Source organism: Hemicordylus capensis, chromosome 2 (assembly GCF_027244095.1).
Source record: "Hemicordylus capensis ecotype Gifberg chromosome 2, rHemCap1.1.pri, whole genome shotgun sequence".
Taxonomy (NCBI): domain Eukaryota; kingdom Metazoa; phylum Chordata; class Lepidosauria; order Squamata; family Cordylidae; genus Hemicordylus; species Hemicordylus capensis.
Genome location: NC_069658.1, coordinates 358,915,402 through 358,934,587, shown reverse-complemented (window position 1 = coordinate 358,934,587; position 19,186 = coordinate 358,915,402). Strand labels below are relative to the sequence as shown.

The following is a 19,186-nucleotide window of genomic DNA, read 5'->3' as shown; positions in this document are numbered from 1 at the left end:
CATGGGAAAATAAACAGATCAAGTGCTCTGCCTAGTTTTCTGCCATGCTATTTTCCTATATGCTGCTTCTTCTGTACTGGACAGCATTAAAAAAGTGATGTCCTATCTATAGACCAAGTGGTACAGTCCAAGACTAGTTTCAGCACTTGATTCTACCTTGCCAGGTCCTCTTTGCCTGGGAAAATACTTTCTGCATGTTGCTCTATTCCAGTATGGTTTTATGGACCACATTCAAGTAGACCATGGTCCACAGCTTAAATCTTCACTGATCCAGATCAGCTCTCTGATTCTTCTCCTTGTTTCTGTCATCAAGAAGTAGTTAGATATCTATAGCTAGACTATAAAAGAAGCAAGTTCAATGTTCACTTGATGGTTAATCCAGGTTATGAAAGTTTACAAATCAGAAATTGAAAACACCACATTTGGGACATTGCACTGGAACTGATAAAGATCAAAGGAACATTTTTCTATATAAAACTTTTGCTGAACTTTTCAAAGAACATAAGGAACAGCCCTGCTGGATCAGGCCCAAGGACTATCAAGTCCAGCATCCTATTTCACAGCAGCCCACCAGATGCCTCTGAAAAGCCCACAGGTAAGAGGTGAGGGCATGCCCTCTCTCCTGCTGTTGCTCCTCTGCAACTGATATTTAGAGGTCTCTTGCCTCTGAGGCTGGAGGTGACCTATAGTCACCAGACTAGTAGTCATTGATAGACCTACCCTCCATGAATTTGTCTAAGCCTCTATTAAAGCCATCCAAGCTTGTGGCTGTCACCACAACCCACAGCAGAGCATTCAGTAGATTAATTACATGCTGTGTGAAAAGGCACTTCCTTTTGTTGGTTCTAAATAGGGGTGTGCACGGAACCGCAGAGCTGCGGTCCGGCACTGGGGTGGGGGGTTCCTTTAAGGCGCGGGAGGGTTTACTTAGCCCTCCCGCCACTTTCCCCCCTCTGGTGCCCGTATTTCTTTGAATAATTCCACTTACTATTTCTTTGCGGCAGGGAGATATCCTGCCACTCCGTTTACTCAAGAAAGTACGTGCGCGTGCACACACACAAAAGGCTTCTTAAAGCCTTTTTGCACTGCATGCCAAGCGGGGGAAGGGGTGGCAGGGAGGTATCCTGCTGCCGCATTACTAAAAGAACTTCTGCAGCACAGCGCTGGAGAAGGGGCGCTCAAAGAAATAGTAAGCAAAATTATTCAAAGAAATACAGGCACCGAAGGGGGGAAAGTGGCGGGAGGGGTAAGTAAACCCTCCCGCACCCTTAAGGGGACCCCCCCCCCCGAACCAACCGAATCCGAACCGCCCATGTCCGGACCGGTCTGGAGGCCTGTAGAATGGCCTATACTGGTCCGGGTACATCACTAGTCCTAAATTTCCTGGCCTTCAGTTTCATGAGATGAGTCCTGGGTTCTAGTGTTGTGTGAGAGGAAAATTTATCTGTCCACTCTCTGTACTTCTGATCACTGAGGCACTTTACCTGAAACAAAATCTGGACACACTTCTATCTTCTACCTCAAAAGGTTTACTTTTATAATAAAACAATTACTAACCATAAGACAGCCCACAGGTTTCTGATCTAGGAATAAAGTTAAAGTGTGCTGTCAAGTTGATTTCGACTCCTGGTGCCCACAGAGCCCTGTGGTTTTCTCTGGTAGAATAAAGGAGGAGTTTACCATTGTCATCTCCTGCACAGTATGAGATGATGCCTTTCAGCATCATCCTATATAGCTGCTGCCTGATATACTACCAGCGGGGATTCAAACTTGCAACCTTCTGCTTGTTAGTCAAGCATTTCCCCACTGCGCCACTTAGTAAACGATCTAGGAGTGCCTCCCCATTATTCCAATCATGAAGATGCTTGGGGGCAACATCACCAGTGGAATAAATTAACTTCTCACAGCACACTCTCAGGTTCTTGATTTAATGACAGTACACCATCACTAATGGTCCACTGCAAGTTATTGCCCATAATGTGGGTGCTAACGTTCTGTGATAGAGCATGGTTTAAAAGGTACATGAGGCAACAACCTTGCTTAAGCTAAGCAGGTCTGGTCTGTGACTCAGTGAGAGATTTCTTGGGAACTCTATGCATACTACCTTGAGTGGAATCACGGGGAAAAGTAGTATACATGTAAAATAAATACAGTACATGTTTCATATTTTAGTAAGTTTCTTGCTTTTGTTTTGCAATGTTGGCTTGAGTTGCAAAATTAACAATTATTTTCTTCAATTAGTTACTTTTGTCTTAACAACCACTTTCTTTCTGTGCCCTGGTCTCAAGCATATTAACAAGGAGGAACCACCAAAATGAAAAAGTTTAGAGATGAACTTATGTTGAAAAGCCGAACATAGAACATCAGGCAAAACACCCCAAATTTAAGCTCGCATTCAATTATTCCCCTGCACATCAAAGGCAAGGTGGCAACACAGAACAGATGGGACATGCTCAGGAATTTTTCTAAAAAAATTTCCCAGGCTGCTGCCCTCATGGATCTCCTCTTACTCAGAAGGGGAGCGGTTAGAAAAAGTTTGAGCCAATCATACTCATCTAGTGCACAACCTTAATTAGCTACCTGTATTGCTGCAATATAGATTCTCATCATTTGGGAATTCTAACCTCCATTACTGCTTTCGATACTTTTATAAAACAGATAAAAAGCTATACATTCATGCAAATACTCACCCCCAAAGAAATTAAGAGATACAGCTTTTTTTTTTTTTTTTGGAATGGTTATTACATTTTTCCAAATTTGAATTCAAATTGTTTTATGCACTCTTTTTGTTTGAAGTTTTCCACCATTCCAATTATCTCTTTATTGCAAAAAAGTCAACATGCACCTTAGAAATTCAGATTGTAATCAATAAAACAAACATTACATGTATGAATTTAAATGTATAAACAGTTAGAAATTCAACAATATCTCCTAATATACTATTACACAAGTTCACAATTCTGTAAAAACTATAATACAAGTTTACTATACATTGAGAGGAATTTAATATTCCTTTTCACATGATTTTGTTAAAAACTTTTGAAGCAGTTCCATTGTATGTGGGAATTATATATATTTTTCAAACCAGTTTTCAGATGCTGGGCTCTTTTTTTGGTAGAATTTAGAAAACCAAAACAAAAAAGACTTCACACCACAGTTTGACAGTTTATGTAAGAATAGCAGTAACATCTGTAAGCTTTAGTGGGAGATTCACTGACCATTTACACGGTGGCATTATTCTGGATTTCATACGGCTATATACTGCAGTCAGTGAGGTGCACTCCTAGTGTGGTAACATTTTATTTTAGAATTCTTAAATAACTTGAAATGTATATTTATGATTTAATTATGCTGTCCATTATAGCTTATGAAGGTGAAAGTGACATTTTCACAGCAACTAAAAAATAAAGTGTTACCAGAAGCTACCTATTTAGAAACACAAATGGTGTTTTACAAAACATAACACAGGGAGATCCATAGCTATGTCAAAATGAAGGTCACTTTGAACTAGTTTTCTCTTCTCCTCTGCATTAAATGAATTACCAGTCTGCTGTTCATCACTTACATTCGCAGTAACACAATAGTATGCTTTGAAAACATGAGTTCAGGGGCACAACTCATTTTTGTGCTTCTGTGCTTAGAAATCACATTTAAGGTGTCACTAGAGGATTTATGTAAGCCAACACATAAAAAAAGAGAGAGAGAGAGAAAGAGAGAGAAAATAACCCAGAACAGCTCAATAAATATATCTTTCCCCCTTGGCCCGTTTTTCACTTTGAACCAAAAAAGCCAACATGGATGAGCAAGGACATTCATCCTCTTCTGAACAGTGTGCTAACAAAATGTTATTTAAAACCATATGAAAAGGAATCCCATCCGGGTTAACTGTCTCAAAGGCTACTGAAATTTCTCTTACAGCTTCATTCACTCACTGTAATCTTCTGGATACAAAAATACAAGAATTCTTATGGAAATCTAGATGCTGGTAATTTTAGTACACACAAAAAAAGCAAAATATTTACAAAATAATACAGTTTTAAGAAAAAACCTGTACAATATATATATATATATATATGTATATATATATGTATATAAATCTTTTGTTCCCTCTATCATTCGTTTAAACTGTCCAGATTCAAGCATCTTGCTGCAATGGGTCATTCAAACCATATATTGAGCCACAAGCATTCCAAACATATCACAGGTGATGGGAGAAGAGCAAGGCTTTGCTTGTTGGGATGTGCAATATGCGTGCTTTTTCTCTTTATATGTTCATTCACTGAGATTCAACATTAGTAGGAATGTAGCAATCTTCTAGAAAACAAAGGCCTTTACATAAAGGGCAAAGAGCAAACAGCCACTGACAGATTACATTTCTTTCCAAGGATCACTGGAATCTAAACTATTGGTTTGAATTTCATATACTGCAACAACAGTAACCAAACTGAGAGGAGGAACAGAAAGAGTGCCGGACTTCAAGTAACAAGTCAAATCCTAATTTAGTACTTCTGATACTCAGAGTGAATAAAGTACCAGCTGTAGTAATACAGTCAGATATAAGATCCCTAAAAAATGAAATTAATATTTGTTTCTTATTTGCTTTTTAGTACCACAGGAATTGATACAATGTTTGCCCTGCTCCTTTGATTTTAACATTCAGAGTATAATGGCTTTTCATATTCCTGATAGAACATGGTGCTACTGTGTATGGGATACAGTACAGAGGCACTAAGAGTGAAGGAAAAAAAATCTACAGGATAGTGTGTTTAGGCTTAATAGCAGCAAGAGACACATGAGTTCTGAAGATCTATTGCCCTGGTAAGTCACAACATTAAGCCAGTTTCAACCACCATCAACACCGTTTACTGTTTGTTGTTTTGTGTTTTGTTTTTTTTAAGCACACACACAAAAGGCAAACCAGATGGCATGCAGAAAGAGGCATTTAAGTTAGTGTCCCCTTTGCCTAACACTCATTTTAGAAAATTAATTTGTGTAGATCAGGGTACTCAACTGTGACGCTCCTACTGATGTTGGCATACAACTCCCATAATTCCTAACTATTGGCCGCTGTGGCTGGGGACTATGGGAGATGTAGTCCAAAAACAGCTGGAGGACCAAAGTTGAGTAGCTCTGGTATAGACTTGAAGTGCTCTATCATTCCAAGTACTGGTTTAGTAAGGATGATTTTAGAATTGTATTTGAACGTTTTGGACTAAAGAACAATAACTTGCTTGGAATACTGCACAGACTTTGCCTAAAAAATTAAAGAGAGCTGATTTAGTCATAGAGGAAGGAGAATGAGTTCTAATGGTTAAACAAAAAAGAGACTACATGCATTTACCAATACCAGAAAAGGATGCATTTCACCAAGCTGCGTTAACATTAATGAGTTCAGGAAGAGTTGGCACAGCAGACCCATACGTTCCACTGAGATGAATCTGGAATTCATAGCAGCAGTGATTGGTCAACTACACCCAAAATTAATCCAACAGTCTGAAGTTTAGACTGATAAGAACCAAACAGTATGGCAGGACTGCTGTCATCAATGCTGGCAATGAATACAACACAGTGGATACAAGCTGGGCAAACTTGCACAACAGTTCTACTAGACCAGGGCTGCATAACTTCGGCCCTCCAGGTGTTACTGAACTACAGCTCCCATCATCTTCAGCCACTGTCTAACTGTGAAGAAAAATGGGAGTTGTAGGCAAACATCTGCAGGAGGGAAAAATTGTGCATGTCTATACTAGACAGCAGATCTTGGGGAGTGAAATGTAGGATACTAACCTCATCCACAACCACATTATGTGTAATTCTTGAGGGTTAAACTGACTTAGTTAAGTAACTTATTTGCCACCTAATGAAAGGACTTGAGATAGCAAATTCCAAGCAATATTGATGTATAAAACAACTTTACCTATAACTCTCATCTTAACTCCACATTACTAAATAAAGCCAGTAAAGTCATTGATAGCTTAATAAAACAATCCATATTTTAAAAACAGAATGAACACAAGTTGGCTTGAAAGACTGATACATCTCATCTTTAGAGGATAACAACCATCTTTACAGCTTTGTATAAGTTTTGGGCCTTTGGCTGATCTAGTGTCATGGCTACTTATTTGCCAAATTTATCTATCAAACTCACACTTGCTCTCTTGTGTATATGAAAAGAAAAAAACAAAACAACTTTTTGGCTCATTGACTTTTTAAATAAAAATTTAAAAGTTTTAGTTCAAACAATTCTAAAACTATATGATTCAATTTCAAGTTTCATCTTCTCCAGGAGCGAGATTCATCTTCATCTTCGTCGTCGTCGTCATCATCTTCAGGCAAAAATAAATCGGAAGCTTCTGTCTCCTAAAAATAAATAAAATAAAATTTTTATATATATATATATATATATATATATATATATATATATACACACACATACATACATACACACACACACACACACACGACTATTTATAGACCCCATTTCAATTCACAAAGCAATTTACATAGAGAAAGGAATGAGAAAATGATTTCTTGTCCCAAAAGTCTCATGAAAAGCAACACAAGGGGGGATACTACAACCACCACTGAGAGGAATACTCCTGGACTGAAATAGTTGTGAATATTGGAAGAGCCAGTGTGGTGTAGTGGCTAGAGTGTTGGACTAAGACCGAAGAGACCAGAGTTCAAATTCCCATTTAGCCATAAAACTCACTGGGGTGACTCTGGGCCAGTCACTTCTCTCTCAGCCTAACCTACCACATAAGGGTGTTGTGAGGAGAAACATAACCATGTACACCTCTCTAGTCTCCACAGAGCAAGAGCAGGATCTTCTACTATATACACTGGCATGCTTAATTCTCTCAGTTGGCATGCGTGGGAACGTGGGGATGCGTGGAGGAGAAGAAACTGGCGGTGGGTGGGGGCGAGCCGGGTCGCAAAATAGCAGCCGGCCGGGGCCAAAAAGCTGCGGCAAAAAGGGACAGGTCGGGGGGTAGTTTGGGTGAGGCAGGGGAAAGTGAATGGGCAAAAGAGGCACCAGGAGAAAGTGCTGAGGAGACGCTGGAGGAGGTGCGTGGCAGGCCAGTGAGGAGAGAAAGCAGTGATGGGGGAGAGAAAGCAGCGGTCAGACCAAGAATGGAGAGAAGACGAAACTAGAGGTGCAGATAGGGGTGAGAAAGAACTGGGGCGGGGGGGGGGAGAATGAAATGGGGCTGAAGGGGGGCACGAGTCAGGGGGAGGGTGAGCGAGCAAGTTGCGGGTGGGTAGGGGGGGAGCAAACTAGTGGTGCAGATGCTATGCGCCGGTTACAAGTTCACTTGTAATCTTGACTTAAAAAAACCCAACCACAACCACCCTAAATGTATTTTGTCACAAAATAGAACACAAACAGTCTGCAAGTTCTCTTGAAGGTGTAGGTTAGGGGTATGAGCCAAACTGAAATGCCAGTCCGTAAACCGGTTATGAAGGGATCTGAACCACCAGTCAACAGTTCCGGTTTGGTCTGTTCAATTGAACCAGGTCGACCGTTCAAAGGGCTATGCTTGTAAAGGGGAATCCAGTGAGGATTTACAAGCAAAGGGGTGGGAAATACTTTCTAAGTCTTCTAAGGGCGGTCGGAAGGGGGGCAGTGAGGGAGCACCTCATGCATGGAGGCCAAAACCACACCGCTGCATGGACTGCACTGTTGTGAGGGAGAACTGGCGGATGGAGCACACAGTAGTGGTAAGGTGCCTCCTCAACGCTCCTCCAGCTGCCCTTAGAAGACTTTTAAAAGATTCCCCCACCCCTGTGCTTGAAAAGTGGACTTATCATCAAATTCCCCTTTACAAGCACAGCCCCTCGAACAGTCGAATTGGGTCAAGCCAGTCTAACTGACTGGGCCTGGTTTGGTTCAAACTCAGACTGGCCACCTTTTTTGAGGCCGGTTTGGTTCAAGTTCAAAGTGGGACAGTTCGAATCAAACCTGGTTTGGCACCCCCAAAGTGCAAGTTTAAGTTCAGCACCTGTCTTTAAAATGGCTGGAGTCATATAGATGGCCAGTGTGCATGTGTGGTGGCCTCCAAAATGGTCACCACCAGTGTGAAGAGGCCCAGAATGGGCCGGAAACACACTCGAAATGGGCCGATTTGAGACCTGGGGGAGGGGGGGACGGGACCGCCAGAGACCTCCCTGCAGCCACGGCAGTGCCCCCACAGAGGTGGTGAGTTCTTAACTCCCCCCCCTTAGATTCCCTGGACTGGAGAGGGGGGCAGGGTGGGTTGGCTCGAGGGTGAGCCAGGGGCAAGCCAGTTTACACATCTCTACAAGGATGTTTCCATACTGTATTTGCCCAAATCCAAGATGACTCTGAATTTAAGAAGACTCCCTTAAAAATGCAGATTAAATACCCTGCGGTTCACAGTTTTCCAGATCTGGTTCTCAAATGAGTACTAGCAGAAATAGTTTGGTACTCACATTGCTACTCTGTGTGTACCAACGGAGCAGCAAACTGTATGGTCTCCAGTGCTCCCAACTGATCTCCTAGCAAAGCCTCCATCTCCCTGCTCACCCCTCAAAATCCATCCCCAAACATAAACAAGCTTAAAAACCCAAGCAAAAGAACACAAAGGCAGGACATTTCTCTCTCCCTCCACTGTTACCATCCTCATCCCCCGCCTGTCCTTTTGGCACAGCCTCCTCTGGGGAGCACCTTATCAGCCACTTGCTTTTTGAATGTTTTTGCTTTTGTCTGGGGTCCAGATCCTGCTGGCTTGTCATGCTCCTTGTCTTTCTTCAGGAGCAGGCTTGGGCAGCAGTGAGAGGCTGGCAAATTGGGGCAGGCAGGCTACTTTGGAGCAGCAGCTGCTGCTTCTCTCACCCCTTTGCCTCGACAGGAAGAAAATGAGCCGGGTATGGGTGTACACAACCCAAGCAACACCACCCACTCACGGGGTGGAAGTGCTGCTGTCACTCTAAATGCACAATCTCTCTCCCCTTGCAGAGAAGATCTGAGTGAGTTTCAAGCTGCACTTGCCCCAAAAGCAGAAAGATAAAAGGAAGCAATGTGGAAAAGTGCTGCACCTGCAAAGTCAGTCTGGGAAAGAAGAGAAGGCAGACAAGCAAGGGTGGGGAAGAGGGAGAGCCGCATGCATGCCACATTGGGAGTTTGCCTTACTTGAGAGGAGAAGGAAAAGAGGAGAGAAAGTAACATTGGTAGACTTAGGATGAAGGTTCTTTCTCCCCAGTGTACAAGGGTAGCTGTTGTAAAGGGTTGCCTATGCCCAAAGGGTTGCCTATGCCGTTGTAAAGGGTTGCCTATGTTCCCTGGAGGCAGGACTTAAGCAGAAACTAAACTAGCCCTATGCTTCTTCTGCAGGATCCACCCAGTCCCAGGACTGTCTAGAGATGTTATCAGGTCTGCAGCTTCTTTACAGCACTGGAGAATGGACTAGAATAAGAAATGCACAGAGGAAAACCCAGACGGGTCCAGAAAGGAAGAAAAACACATACAAAAAAGGCAAGCAGAAGAAAATGCCATGAAAATGAGCTGCTGTTTCCCACAATAGCAGGTAAGCGCCAATTATGATCAAACCAAAATACAAGTACCACGCTCAAACTGAGAGTGGGTTGGATACCCTCATACACTGGGGAGCAAGAACCTTCATCCTAAGTCTACCAATGTTACTTTCTTCTCCAGTGTGTGATGGTATCCATTGTAATGGGATGTATCACAGTGGTAGTCTCTGGGTGGGCAGTTTATGGCAAAGATAGAAAGCTGAGGTAGAGACTACTTGTTGGAGCACTGCATGCCCAAATGCCGCCAAGTCTGACTGATAAGTGTGCAGCTTGGAGTGTCTAATGAAGGGAGAGACTGTAGTCCATGTAGCAGCTTGGCAGATCTCGGAGATGGGGATGTTTGCAAAGAAAGCCACTGATGTGTCCATGCTGTGGGTTCAATGCACCGTGATCTTGAATGGTGGGTGAAGACCCAGAGATTCGTAACCAGTAGTTATGCACGCTTTAACCCAGTGGGCAAGTGTTGCCTTTGAAGGCTTGGATCCCATCATAGCTAGCTGGAAAGAAATGAACACGGAATCAGTCTGGCAAAAAGATGAAGTGCATTTGAGGTATATTTTAAGGGCTCTCTTAACATCCAGGGTATGCCACAGCTTCTCTTTCGGGTGATGAGGCCTTGGGCAGAACATTGGGAAGATAACATCCTGATTCCTATGAAACATAGTGTTGCCTTTGGGACAGAAGGTAGGGTCCATTTCAAGGACCACTGAATCTCATTGGAAAATGCATGATAGTTTATGCACATAGAAGGTCCCCAGCTCTGACATTCTGTGGGCAGACTTAACAGCTTTCAGGAAGACCACCTTGTAGGTGAGAAGCTTGAGTGACACCTTCCTTAGGGGCTCAAAAGGTGCCTTAAGTGAGTGATTTAAACTGTTAAGATTCTAAGAAGGAAAGCAATGGATTGTTGGAGGAGGAATACAGAATGCCCCCTTCAGGAAACGTCTGATGTCAGGTGTAAAGTCAAGGATTTGGAAGAGCTATGGAGAACGGATGAAAGGGCAAAAACTTGCCTTCTGTGGGTTTTAGGTTGTAAACTCTTGTCCGGGCCTGCTTGAAGAAAAGCCAGAACATGTCGTATCTTTGCTTGCAATGGTGGAATGTGTTCCTTCACGGCCCATTTCAAGAATGCCATCCAAGTAGTTTTATATATGTGATTCATGGAAGGTCTGTGTGAAGCCAAGGTAGTGTCTAGGATGTTAGGGAAGTAACCCTTGGCGGCTAAGAGCATGTGCTCAGTCGTCATATGTGAACGTGAAGCCATTCCAGTTTTGAATGGATGACTGGTCCTTGGCTTAGAAGATTTGTCCACTCTGGGAGGAGCCAAGCTGGTTCCACCACTAATTTCATCAGATTCGAGAACCAGGGTCTCCTGGCCCAGAATGGAGCCACCAGCAAAAAGAAGCCCTGAGGCCACGGAGCATTCCTACTGAAATGTTCCTACTGAAATGTTCACTTTGATGGACAGTAAGTGTTTTCCCACTGAATTGAAGCGACTGTTGGACTCTTCCATCAGTGAACGAAATTGCGTGCCCCCCTGGCGATTGATGGCCTTAGTGGCCACATTGTCCTTTCTGATTAGGACATGTTTGTTCTGGGCTAGGTTGGTGAAGTGTAGGACGGCCAGACAAAAGGCTCCGAGTACCAGCCAGTTAATACTGTGCTTTGACTCTGATGTGGACCAAATGCCCCGCGCTCCACATCCCGCTATGCTGGCAGACATCGTCAGTTGGAGTTGTGGTGGTGATCCCTAGGTGATCAAGGGGGAAGCCCGCCACTGAAGGAGGTGTGAGTCCAAGCCATTATCTGGTCCTGGTAGGGAAGTAAGTCATTGAAGGGGTCTGGAATTATACCAAGCCCATGGTAAGACATCAGTGTAGGAGATCATGCCCCTAGGACACAGGCCAGCAGAAGAAGGGCCTCTGACTGGCAACTCATGAACTGTGATGCCTGGAATGAAGCTTGGACTGGTGGTCCCTGGAAAGGTAGACTGTTCCTTGTTTGGTGTCTATGAACACTCCCACCAAGTTTTCAATCTGCTGAAACAGACTGTGAGAGCTCTTGGAATACTGACCAGAAACCCGTGACTGGAGAGAATTGATAAAGTTCTGGTGAAGTCCACCCCTGCCTTCTGGAATGATCTCGATCTGATCAGCAGATCATCTAGATACAGACAAATGTGTAGTCTTTCTGTCCTCATGGGTGCAACAAGGAGACCATCACCTTTGTGAATACTCGGGTTGCAAAGGACAGCCCAAAAGGAAGGGCGTGGTACTGGAAATGTTGGTTGGCATAATAGAAGCACAGAAAGCATCCGGGGGCTGGCAGGATAGGTATCTGAAGGCATGCCTCTGTCAAGTCTATAGATGTGAGATAGTCATCCGTCTGAATGGCTTGGAGAATGGTGTGCAAGGTTTCCATCCAGAACTTTCATTTTTTGAAGAACTTGTTGAATGACTTCAGGTCCAATACCTATTGTAAATCTGTCAGGCTAGCCAGATGGAGCGTAAAACAGGCAGAGGCAGAAGTAGAATAGCAAAGTCTTATAGCAAGAAATTTTCCAAGCCAGGTTCAGTCTGAGTCAAATTCAATCAATCCAACAGAGTCCAAATCACAGTCCCCGGGCAAGGTCAACACAGTCCAGGGTCCAAACACAGCCGATTAGCTCACAGGAAATTGGCGTTGCTATCAGCATGGTAGCTGTGGTGCAGTCATCTTAAATAGGCTGACCCCTGGTGCTGTTAATCAAGAGATCCTGAGTCAGCAGCTTTGCCTGTTCTACGCATGCAGGTCCTTAACTCTTGCTGTCTCTTGGACCAATGCCTCTCCACAGCTGAGTCTGGTTCTGCCTCCTCCACAAGAGCTCCTCACCCGGCTCCAACACATCTTCAACTCTCCGTGCATCGGACCCACTCTCCTTTGCAACTTCTGGTCCTTGCCTTCCCTCCTCTGCTGTAACCTCCATCCCCTCCTCGGAGTCTTCCATCATGCCCATGACAATACCACTCTCCAGAATCCGTCTTTTTTGGACACGAGAAAGAAAATTGAACAGACACCATGACCTCGGTCTATCAAAGGAACAGGTTGGATCACCCTGATTTGCAGAAAGTGTTGAGTCACTAGGGCCATGTGGTGATTTTCCTCCCAAGTTCTTGGAGGGAGGAATCAATCTGAAGTGCTCTGGTGGCCTAACTCGCAGGCCTAGAGAGTAACCCTCCTCTATGGTGGAGAGAACCCAGCAGTCCAGGGTGGAGTGTCTCCAGGCTGGGAGGAACTCTGCAAGATGCCCCCCTCCACGGGGGGGGGGGGGGCAGTCATTGCTGTGACTGTTTCCAAATGAAATTCCTAGATAAGGCAGGGTTACCAAAGGGGCGGTTGGCTGGAGGTTGTTCGACAGGCTGTTGGGTCCTGGAATTCCAGGAAGTCTTCCATGCTGGTTGTGTGGATTTGGTTGTCTCTGGGTCTGGATCAGAAAGGCCAGAAAAATTAGACCGCTTAGGCAGAAAGGTGTGTTGGTTGTTGTCCCTCCTAGTAGAGGGCATGGCTTTTTTCTTGTCCCTGGTTTTGATTATTACAAAGTCCAGAGAATCTCCAAAGAATTTTATTCCCTTAAATGCTGGGGAGACCAAATTAATTTTAGACTTAGAATCCATGTTCCATGATTTAAGCCAAAAGCTTCTCCTAACTGCCACATCTGAGGCCACAGCTCTGGCTGAGAACTGTAATGAGTCCAAGCTGGTGTCCAACATAAAAGCAGCAGCCTTGGCCATCTTATTTAAACCCTGCTTAATTCTAGTGTTTCGCTGTGGGAGGTCCTGTAGAAGTTCTTTCACCTACAGAACAGAAGCCCCGACGAAAATAGGAGGTGGCAGCCTTTGCCTTAAGATCAAAAGGTGATGTTTCATGCAATATTCTAAGTAAAAAAATCACACTTTCTGTCCTGGGGACAACTGAGTCTTTCATCACCATTTTTGGAAAGTACCGAGCCTGAGATCAGAGAGGCCATGGGCGCATCTATCAGGGGCACTGCCAATGATGCTGCTATGTCTGGAGGTAAGTTGTAGAATCACTTGGGGAGGGACCCCATGAGGATTCTTCCTGAAGTATATCCCGGAATAGAGATGGGAAAGTACTGAGTCGTGAAGTCTGCACTCCTGCAGTACTTATATTAACTGGGGGAGAGTGATAAGCCTCCCCCTGCACATTGGAAAGCACTCCAGATTTCCGCCTCCTGGGGACAGAGTAATTTGAGAGAAAATGAAACAAAAAAGGTCTGGTGGGAAAAAGGGCCTCTACAGACTCCCTCTCCACATTAAGGTTTGCAGGTGGAATAGCAATGGTTTCTGTGTTGGTTAACCTGTGAGAGTGCCCTAGATTGTTATGAACTGGAGATCTACTCCTATATTGGTGTCTAATCCCCCTTGAATAATCCCTTGGGTCAGGAGAGTGAGAGCAATCACTATCTGAAGAGTGTGCTCAAGTGTGTTGCCTCTTGGCAGGCGGCCTGGGTATGAACCTGCCCCTTTCCCGCACTAGAATAGCTTGCCTAGCTGGGCTGGACAGCACAGAAGAGTGGGAGCTTTTTCTGTGAGCTCTGCCTGCTAGTAAGCAACAGTGCAGCAGGCCCTGGTAGCACTAGAGCAGTGCTAGGAACCAGCAAAGCAGGTGGCAGGTTATTAGTAAAGGGAGTGCCAGTGGTTTCCCTGTGGCACATCTCTCTAGAAATGATATCCCTGATCCATTGGAAGAGATTGGGAGGGAGTCGTTCTTCATGCAATGAGGGAGGAGCAGAGGAAAAATCAGGCTCTGCTGGGGTGTTCTCTGGCACAGAGTTTGCAGGCTCTGCTGGCGGGATGTCTGGAGGATGAAAGGGTACCGGGTTACTCACTGTGACCAGTGCTGGGGGCAGGGCGGGATGGATGGTAGCTACCACTAGAACAAGCTGTGCTAGTTCACCAAGGATCGGGGCTCAATTGGCCAATTCAGAGGCCCTTTCAGTACACCTCCCCCTTTGGAGGTTGGCTGCATGGTAAGGGCTGGATCTGTTGGCTCTGCTGGTTGTTTGGGGTGTGCCTGGGGTAGAGGAATCACCCTGAACTGGTGAGTATGCTGGGTCCTCTTGGTGGGGCAGCAGCAGATCAGTGCCCACTTTGGAAGGGGAGGCAACTGGTGGTTGTCCCTTTGTTGGCTGCAACACGCCCTCTCCCTGTGCCGCTGAGGACGGCTTGGAGAAAGGTCTGCTTCCTGCAGCAGCGCACCCAGTCTTCCAATGGTGGGGCATAGGCCTTATTTCAGGCCATTTGACTAGGGTCCCATTTCCTTGTTTTTGGCCTGCCCCAGAGTCCTTTCTCCTTGTCCTCGGACAGCGAGGGGAGAGGCCCACTCACCGCATAGTTAAGATAAAGGGAAAAAAAAGAGGCTGAAGAGGGTTTTCTAAGGTTATGCAGAGAAGGCAGGAGGGAAAAAGCCAACAGGAGGAAAAAATGGAGCAAGAAAAATGAAAAGGATGCAGGAAAAGCTTAGAAAAACACACTGTAGAAAGGAGAAATCAACCTGGAGCAAAGCAAAAGTCCTGTTCACAGGAGAAAGACAGACTGGAAAAACAGGTTGCTCACCTATAACTGATGATCTGGTAGTGATCTGTAGACATCCATTAGAATGAATTCTGCACCTGAGCTGAAGCCTGTCGGTGTGGAGTAGTACAGCTCCTCTTGGTGCCCACACCCCACCCCATGTGGCTATTTAAGGCAGGAGGAAGCACGAGCACTTCAGTTCCTTGGAGACCGCCAGAGAAGTTGAACATCTTTGGAGCAATAGGCGAATTCTACAAAGGAGACTTGAGCACTACTGCAGAGGGGAGGTTTGGGAGGGTCTAATGGATGTCAACGGATCACTACCTGATCATCAGTTACAGGTGAGCAACCTGTTTATCTGAAGCGTAATCTCTTGAATCCATTAGAATGGGTGTTCAGTTAGCTCCTTTAGGAGGAGGGAGCAGTAGTGTAACTGTAACACCCTTTTGAGAACACCTCTCCCAAAATTCGCCTCCGCTGCAGAACGCAAGTCAATGGGATAATGCTTTATGAAGGGCTGTTCTGAGGACCAGGTTGCAGCTCTACAAATGTCTCAAAATGATATGCCAGAAAAATGAGTCGCTGAGGCACTGTAGGTTGATAAACTTAGGCGGCTGTACTTTTTGTAACGTATAAGTCAACAGGATTAGCTCAACTAGCCAGTGGGACAGCCTTTGTCTTGATAAGGCCTGACCCATAGACCTTCCTTTGAAGAATATGAACAACTTCTTTGTCTTTCTAATCATCTTTGTTCTTGATAGGTAGAATAGAAGAGCCCTTCTTACATCTAAGGAATGTAGAGTCTTCTCAAGAACTATGATCAGAGAGCTGAAGGTGGTAGGAAGCACGATGTCTTGGTTTATGTGAAATTCTGTCACAACCTTAGGTAGGAAAGTAATGTCTGGATGTAGCAGCACCTTATCCGGGTAGAAGTATGCATAAGGCACATCCATCCTCAGGGCTATAAGTTCACTCACTCTGTGGGCAGTTATAACTGCCACCAAAAAGGCAGTCTTCAGAGAAACCAGATTCAGGCTAGATGTAGCTAGGTGCTCAAACAGCGTATCTGTTAGAAAGGATAAAAGATATACTCCAATGTTCCAGTGGCTGTCTTATTGGAGGATACAGATTTGTGAGACCCTTCAGAAAACTCTTGTGGCTGGAGTGGGAAAATACTGTTTTTCTATCCCATCCCGTTAGCCTAGCTGAGATCACTGCTAAGTGAACCTTTATGGAGACATTAGAAAGCAGAGAGGTCTTTATTGTGATTAGATACAGCAGGAACTGTCGGACAGTAGCTTTCAGAGGATAAAAGCCATTTGAGGCTGCATAGCAAGTGAACCTCTTCCATTTACTAGCATAGTTTCTCCTAGTGGAAGGCTTCTCTGGTTAAGAAAGATTTTATTTAGAAACCTATCATCCATGCTGTTAAGATGTAGAGTGGACACCTCTGTGTGCAGTACTTGACCAATTTCTAGTGACAGAAGATCTTGATGTTGACGAAGTCTCCTGTATGTGTGTGTCGGCAGTTTGAGTAGATGTGGAAACCATGGTTGCCAAGGCCTGATCAGGAACATCAGAATATGTGTTGGTACATCATAATATAATTGGTACAGAATATAATCGGTACATCAGAATATGTGTCACTACTCTCCCTACAAGAGATAGAGAAGGATATATGTTCTATAGGTGCTGAGACCAGTCCATCTGGAACACATCCCCTATTGACTGTGGGTTGTGACCTGGCCTTGAGAAGTATTTTGTGCACTTGGCAAAGAGTGCCGTTGTGAACAAGTCTATTTTGGGGAACCCCCAAGCTCTGAATATTGGAAGCAAGTACTTGTTGACCAATTCCCACTCATGTTGCTCTTCCCTGGTTAATGAGCGACTAAGATCGTCCGCTATAACATATTCGATCCCCTTTATATTTAGGTAGGCAACTGCTGTTGTGTTATCCAATTGCAACTGCACAGTTCTCCCTCTGAGCACTGGTAGAAAAGCCTTCATGGCCTGGAAAACTACCACAAGTTCTAGGAAATTCATGTGGAACTCTCTTTGCCGGCGACTGCACTGACCCTGGGTCATGTTGCCATTTCATTTCCCCCTGCCAGCCCATCAATGAGGCGTCTCTCATCACCCAAACTGGTGGAGTCTTCAGTTGAAATGGGACTCCTCGCAGTTGATTCTGTACAAGAGTCCACCAACTCAATGACCAGAGGATTTGTTGCAGAATAACTAATTGTTTCCTGGTATTGTTTATGTTCAAACGGAAGGTGGATATGCACCATAATGGCAACTTTCTCATTTGCAGGCGCACGTGTTGAATTGTCATCTTGTAGGAGGCCATAAGGCCTAGTAGACGTTGAATTTGTCTTGCATGCTGTACTGAACCTGATTGGAACTGATGTACAAGTTCCACAATGTCCTGGAATCTCTTTTGTGGTAAGTAAGCTCTTCCTGTCATGAGTATCCAGAACAGCCCCTATGTAAGAGATCGATGTCACAGGGTTTAGATGAGATTTCTTCCAGTTGACCTCTATCCTGAGGTACCAGAGAAGGCACAAGTACTGTATCTGAGAAAGTAAACCTTTTCTGTCTTTTGATGCCAGGAGCCAATCATCTAGGAATGGGTAAATCGCCAGCCCCTTTGTTCTTTGGTGCGCCACTACCACTGCCATGCACTTTGTGAAAACACGAGGGGCAGTGCAGAGGCCAGAAGGTAGCACCTGATATTGGTAAACTGAGGTCCCTACCATGAATCTTAGATACTTTTGGTATGAAGGTCTGATCCCTATGTTAAAACAGACTGAGAATAAGCTCTGGCCAGTGGATTTTTTCCATTGAACCCTGCAGATCTCTACAACCTGTCTTCATCATAATTGTAAGCCATTCCTGGAGAAGTCTGGCCAAGAACACTCACTTGTCCATTAGCAGACATGCCATGAGAGAATCCACACGTGTGCCAAGATGATGAAGTGGTCAATTGTGCTGCCATTAAAGTATAGGGCCCTTGTTGATTAGCATGTGCTGTTGAATAGGTCATCTCTAGAGGTAGAGAACGTCTCTCTATCTCTTCTGACTGTGGGAAACCCTTAAAAGTTGACCAGGTAGTGGTGTTGGAATCAAACATTGAAAGAAGGGATTGTGCAGTATTTGGATCCAATGCACCCACTTTCTCAATACCTGGAGAGGAGTCCTCCTCAAGTTTGAAAAAAACCGGCACTCAGCATTACATATCTGTCAACTGCTTTTCCTTTGGCATCAATGGGTAATTTAATGGCATTGTTGCCGGGGACAAAGAAACCACTTCAGATATAAGTGCTGGCTTAAGTGCCGGTGGGGATAATGGCCTCGGTATCAATCGTCTTGATGCCGAGAGTGTCCATGTCAACATTGCAATAGCCAATCCCCTTGATGTCGATGCCTGGATATGGATGGCACTTGTCGTTGTCAAGGGCCAATTTTTCGATGTTGATGCAAGGGATTGATCAGAACTTGTCAACGTCGAAGATAGTTCCTTCGACGTCGAAACTGGCATCGAAGTTGTTTGTCTCAATGTCGTATCAGTCGGTGTCGATGGTCTTGACATCGACATGGAAACTACCTCCTGTGCCGAAGTCGGAGAAAGAGTTGCTTTCGACTCTGAAGTTTTCTTCCTCTTTTTGGCGTGCTCTGATCACCATTTTGTCTCCATGCCGTTTCAGAGCCTTTGGAGACTTAAAAGTAGGCGATGCGGGTTTAGACTGGGTTGAAGCCTCAGCACTTGAGTCATCCTTCTTAGGAGATGGATGAGTTCCCTCTTTAGGTGGGCCAGGGGAACTTAATACATCATAGTATAGCACAGCCCTCAAACGAAGCTCCCGGTTGCGTCACATTTGTTTTGAAAATGACTGACAAACCTTACAAGCAGAGGTGTTATGGGCTTCCTGCAGACACAGTAAACATAAGACGTGGCCATCTTGTGAGGGTAACTTCGCTTTGCGTTTAGAGCAGCATTTAAATGTCTTTTTTTCTGTTCTTCTCTCTAAACGTTTAGGGTTATCCATTGCCACTCCGTT

At 44.6% G+C, this 19,186-nt stretch overlaps 1 protein-coding gene across 4 annotated transcripts in view; it reads right to left on the bottom strand.

Moving 5' to 3' along the window:
* Positions 1-2,842: 2,842 nt before the first annotated feature.
* Positions 2,843-19,186, bottom strand: part of RBM27 (RNA binding motif protein 27) — an 80,378-nt gene continuing 64,034 nt past the window's right edge. For all 4 annotated transcript variants that reach the window (XM_053298490.1, XM_053298491.1, XM_053298494.1 and 1 more), the window contains one exon: positions 2,843-6,360. In XM_053298490.1, coding sequence (XP_053154465.1) covers positions 6,274-6,360 — 87 coding nt within the window. In that variant the 3' untranslated portion in view covers positions 2,843-6,273. The remainder of the gene's footprint in view (positions 6,361-19,186) is intronic.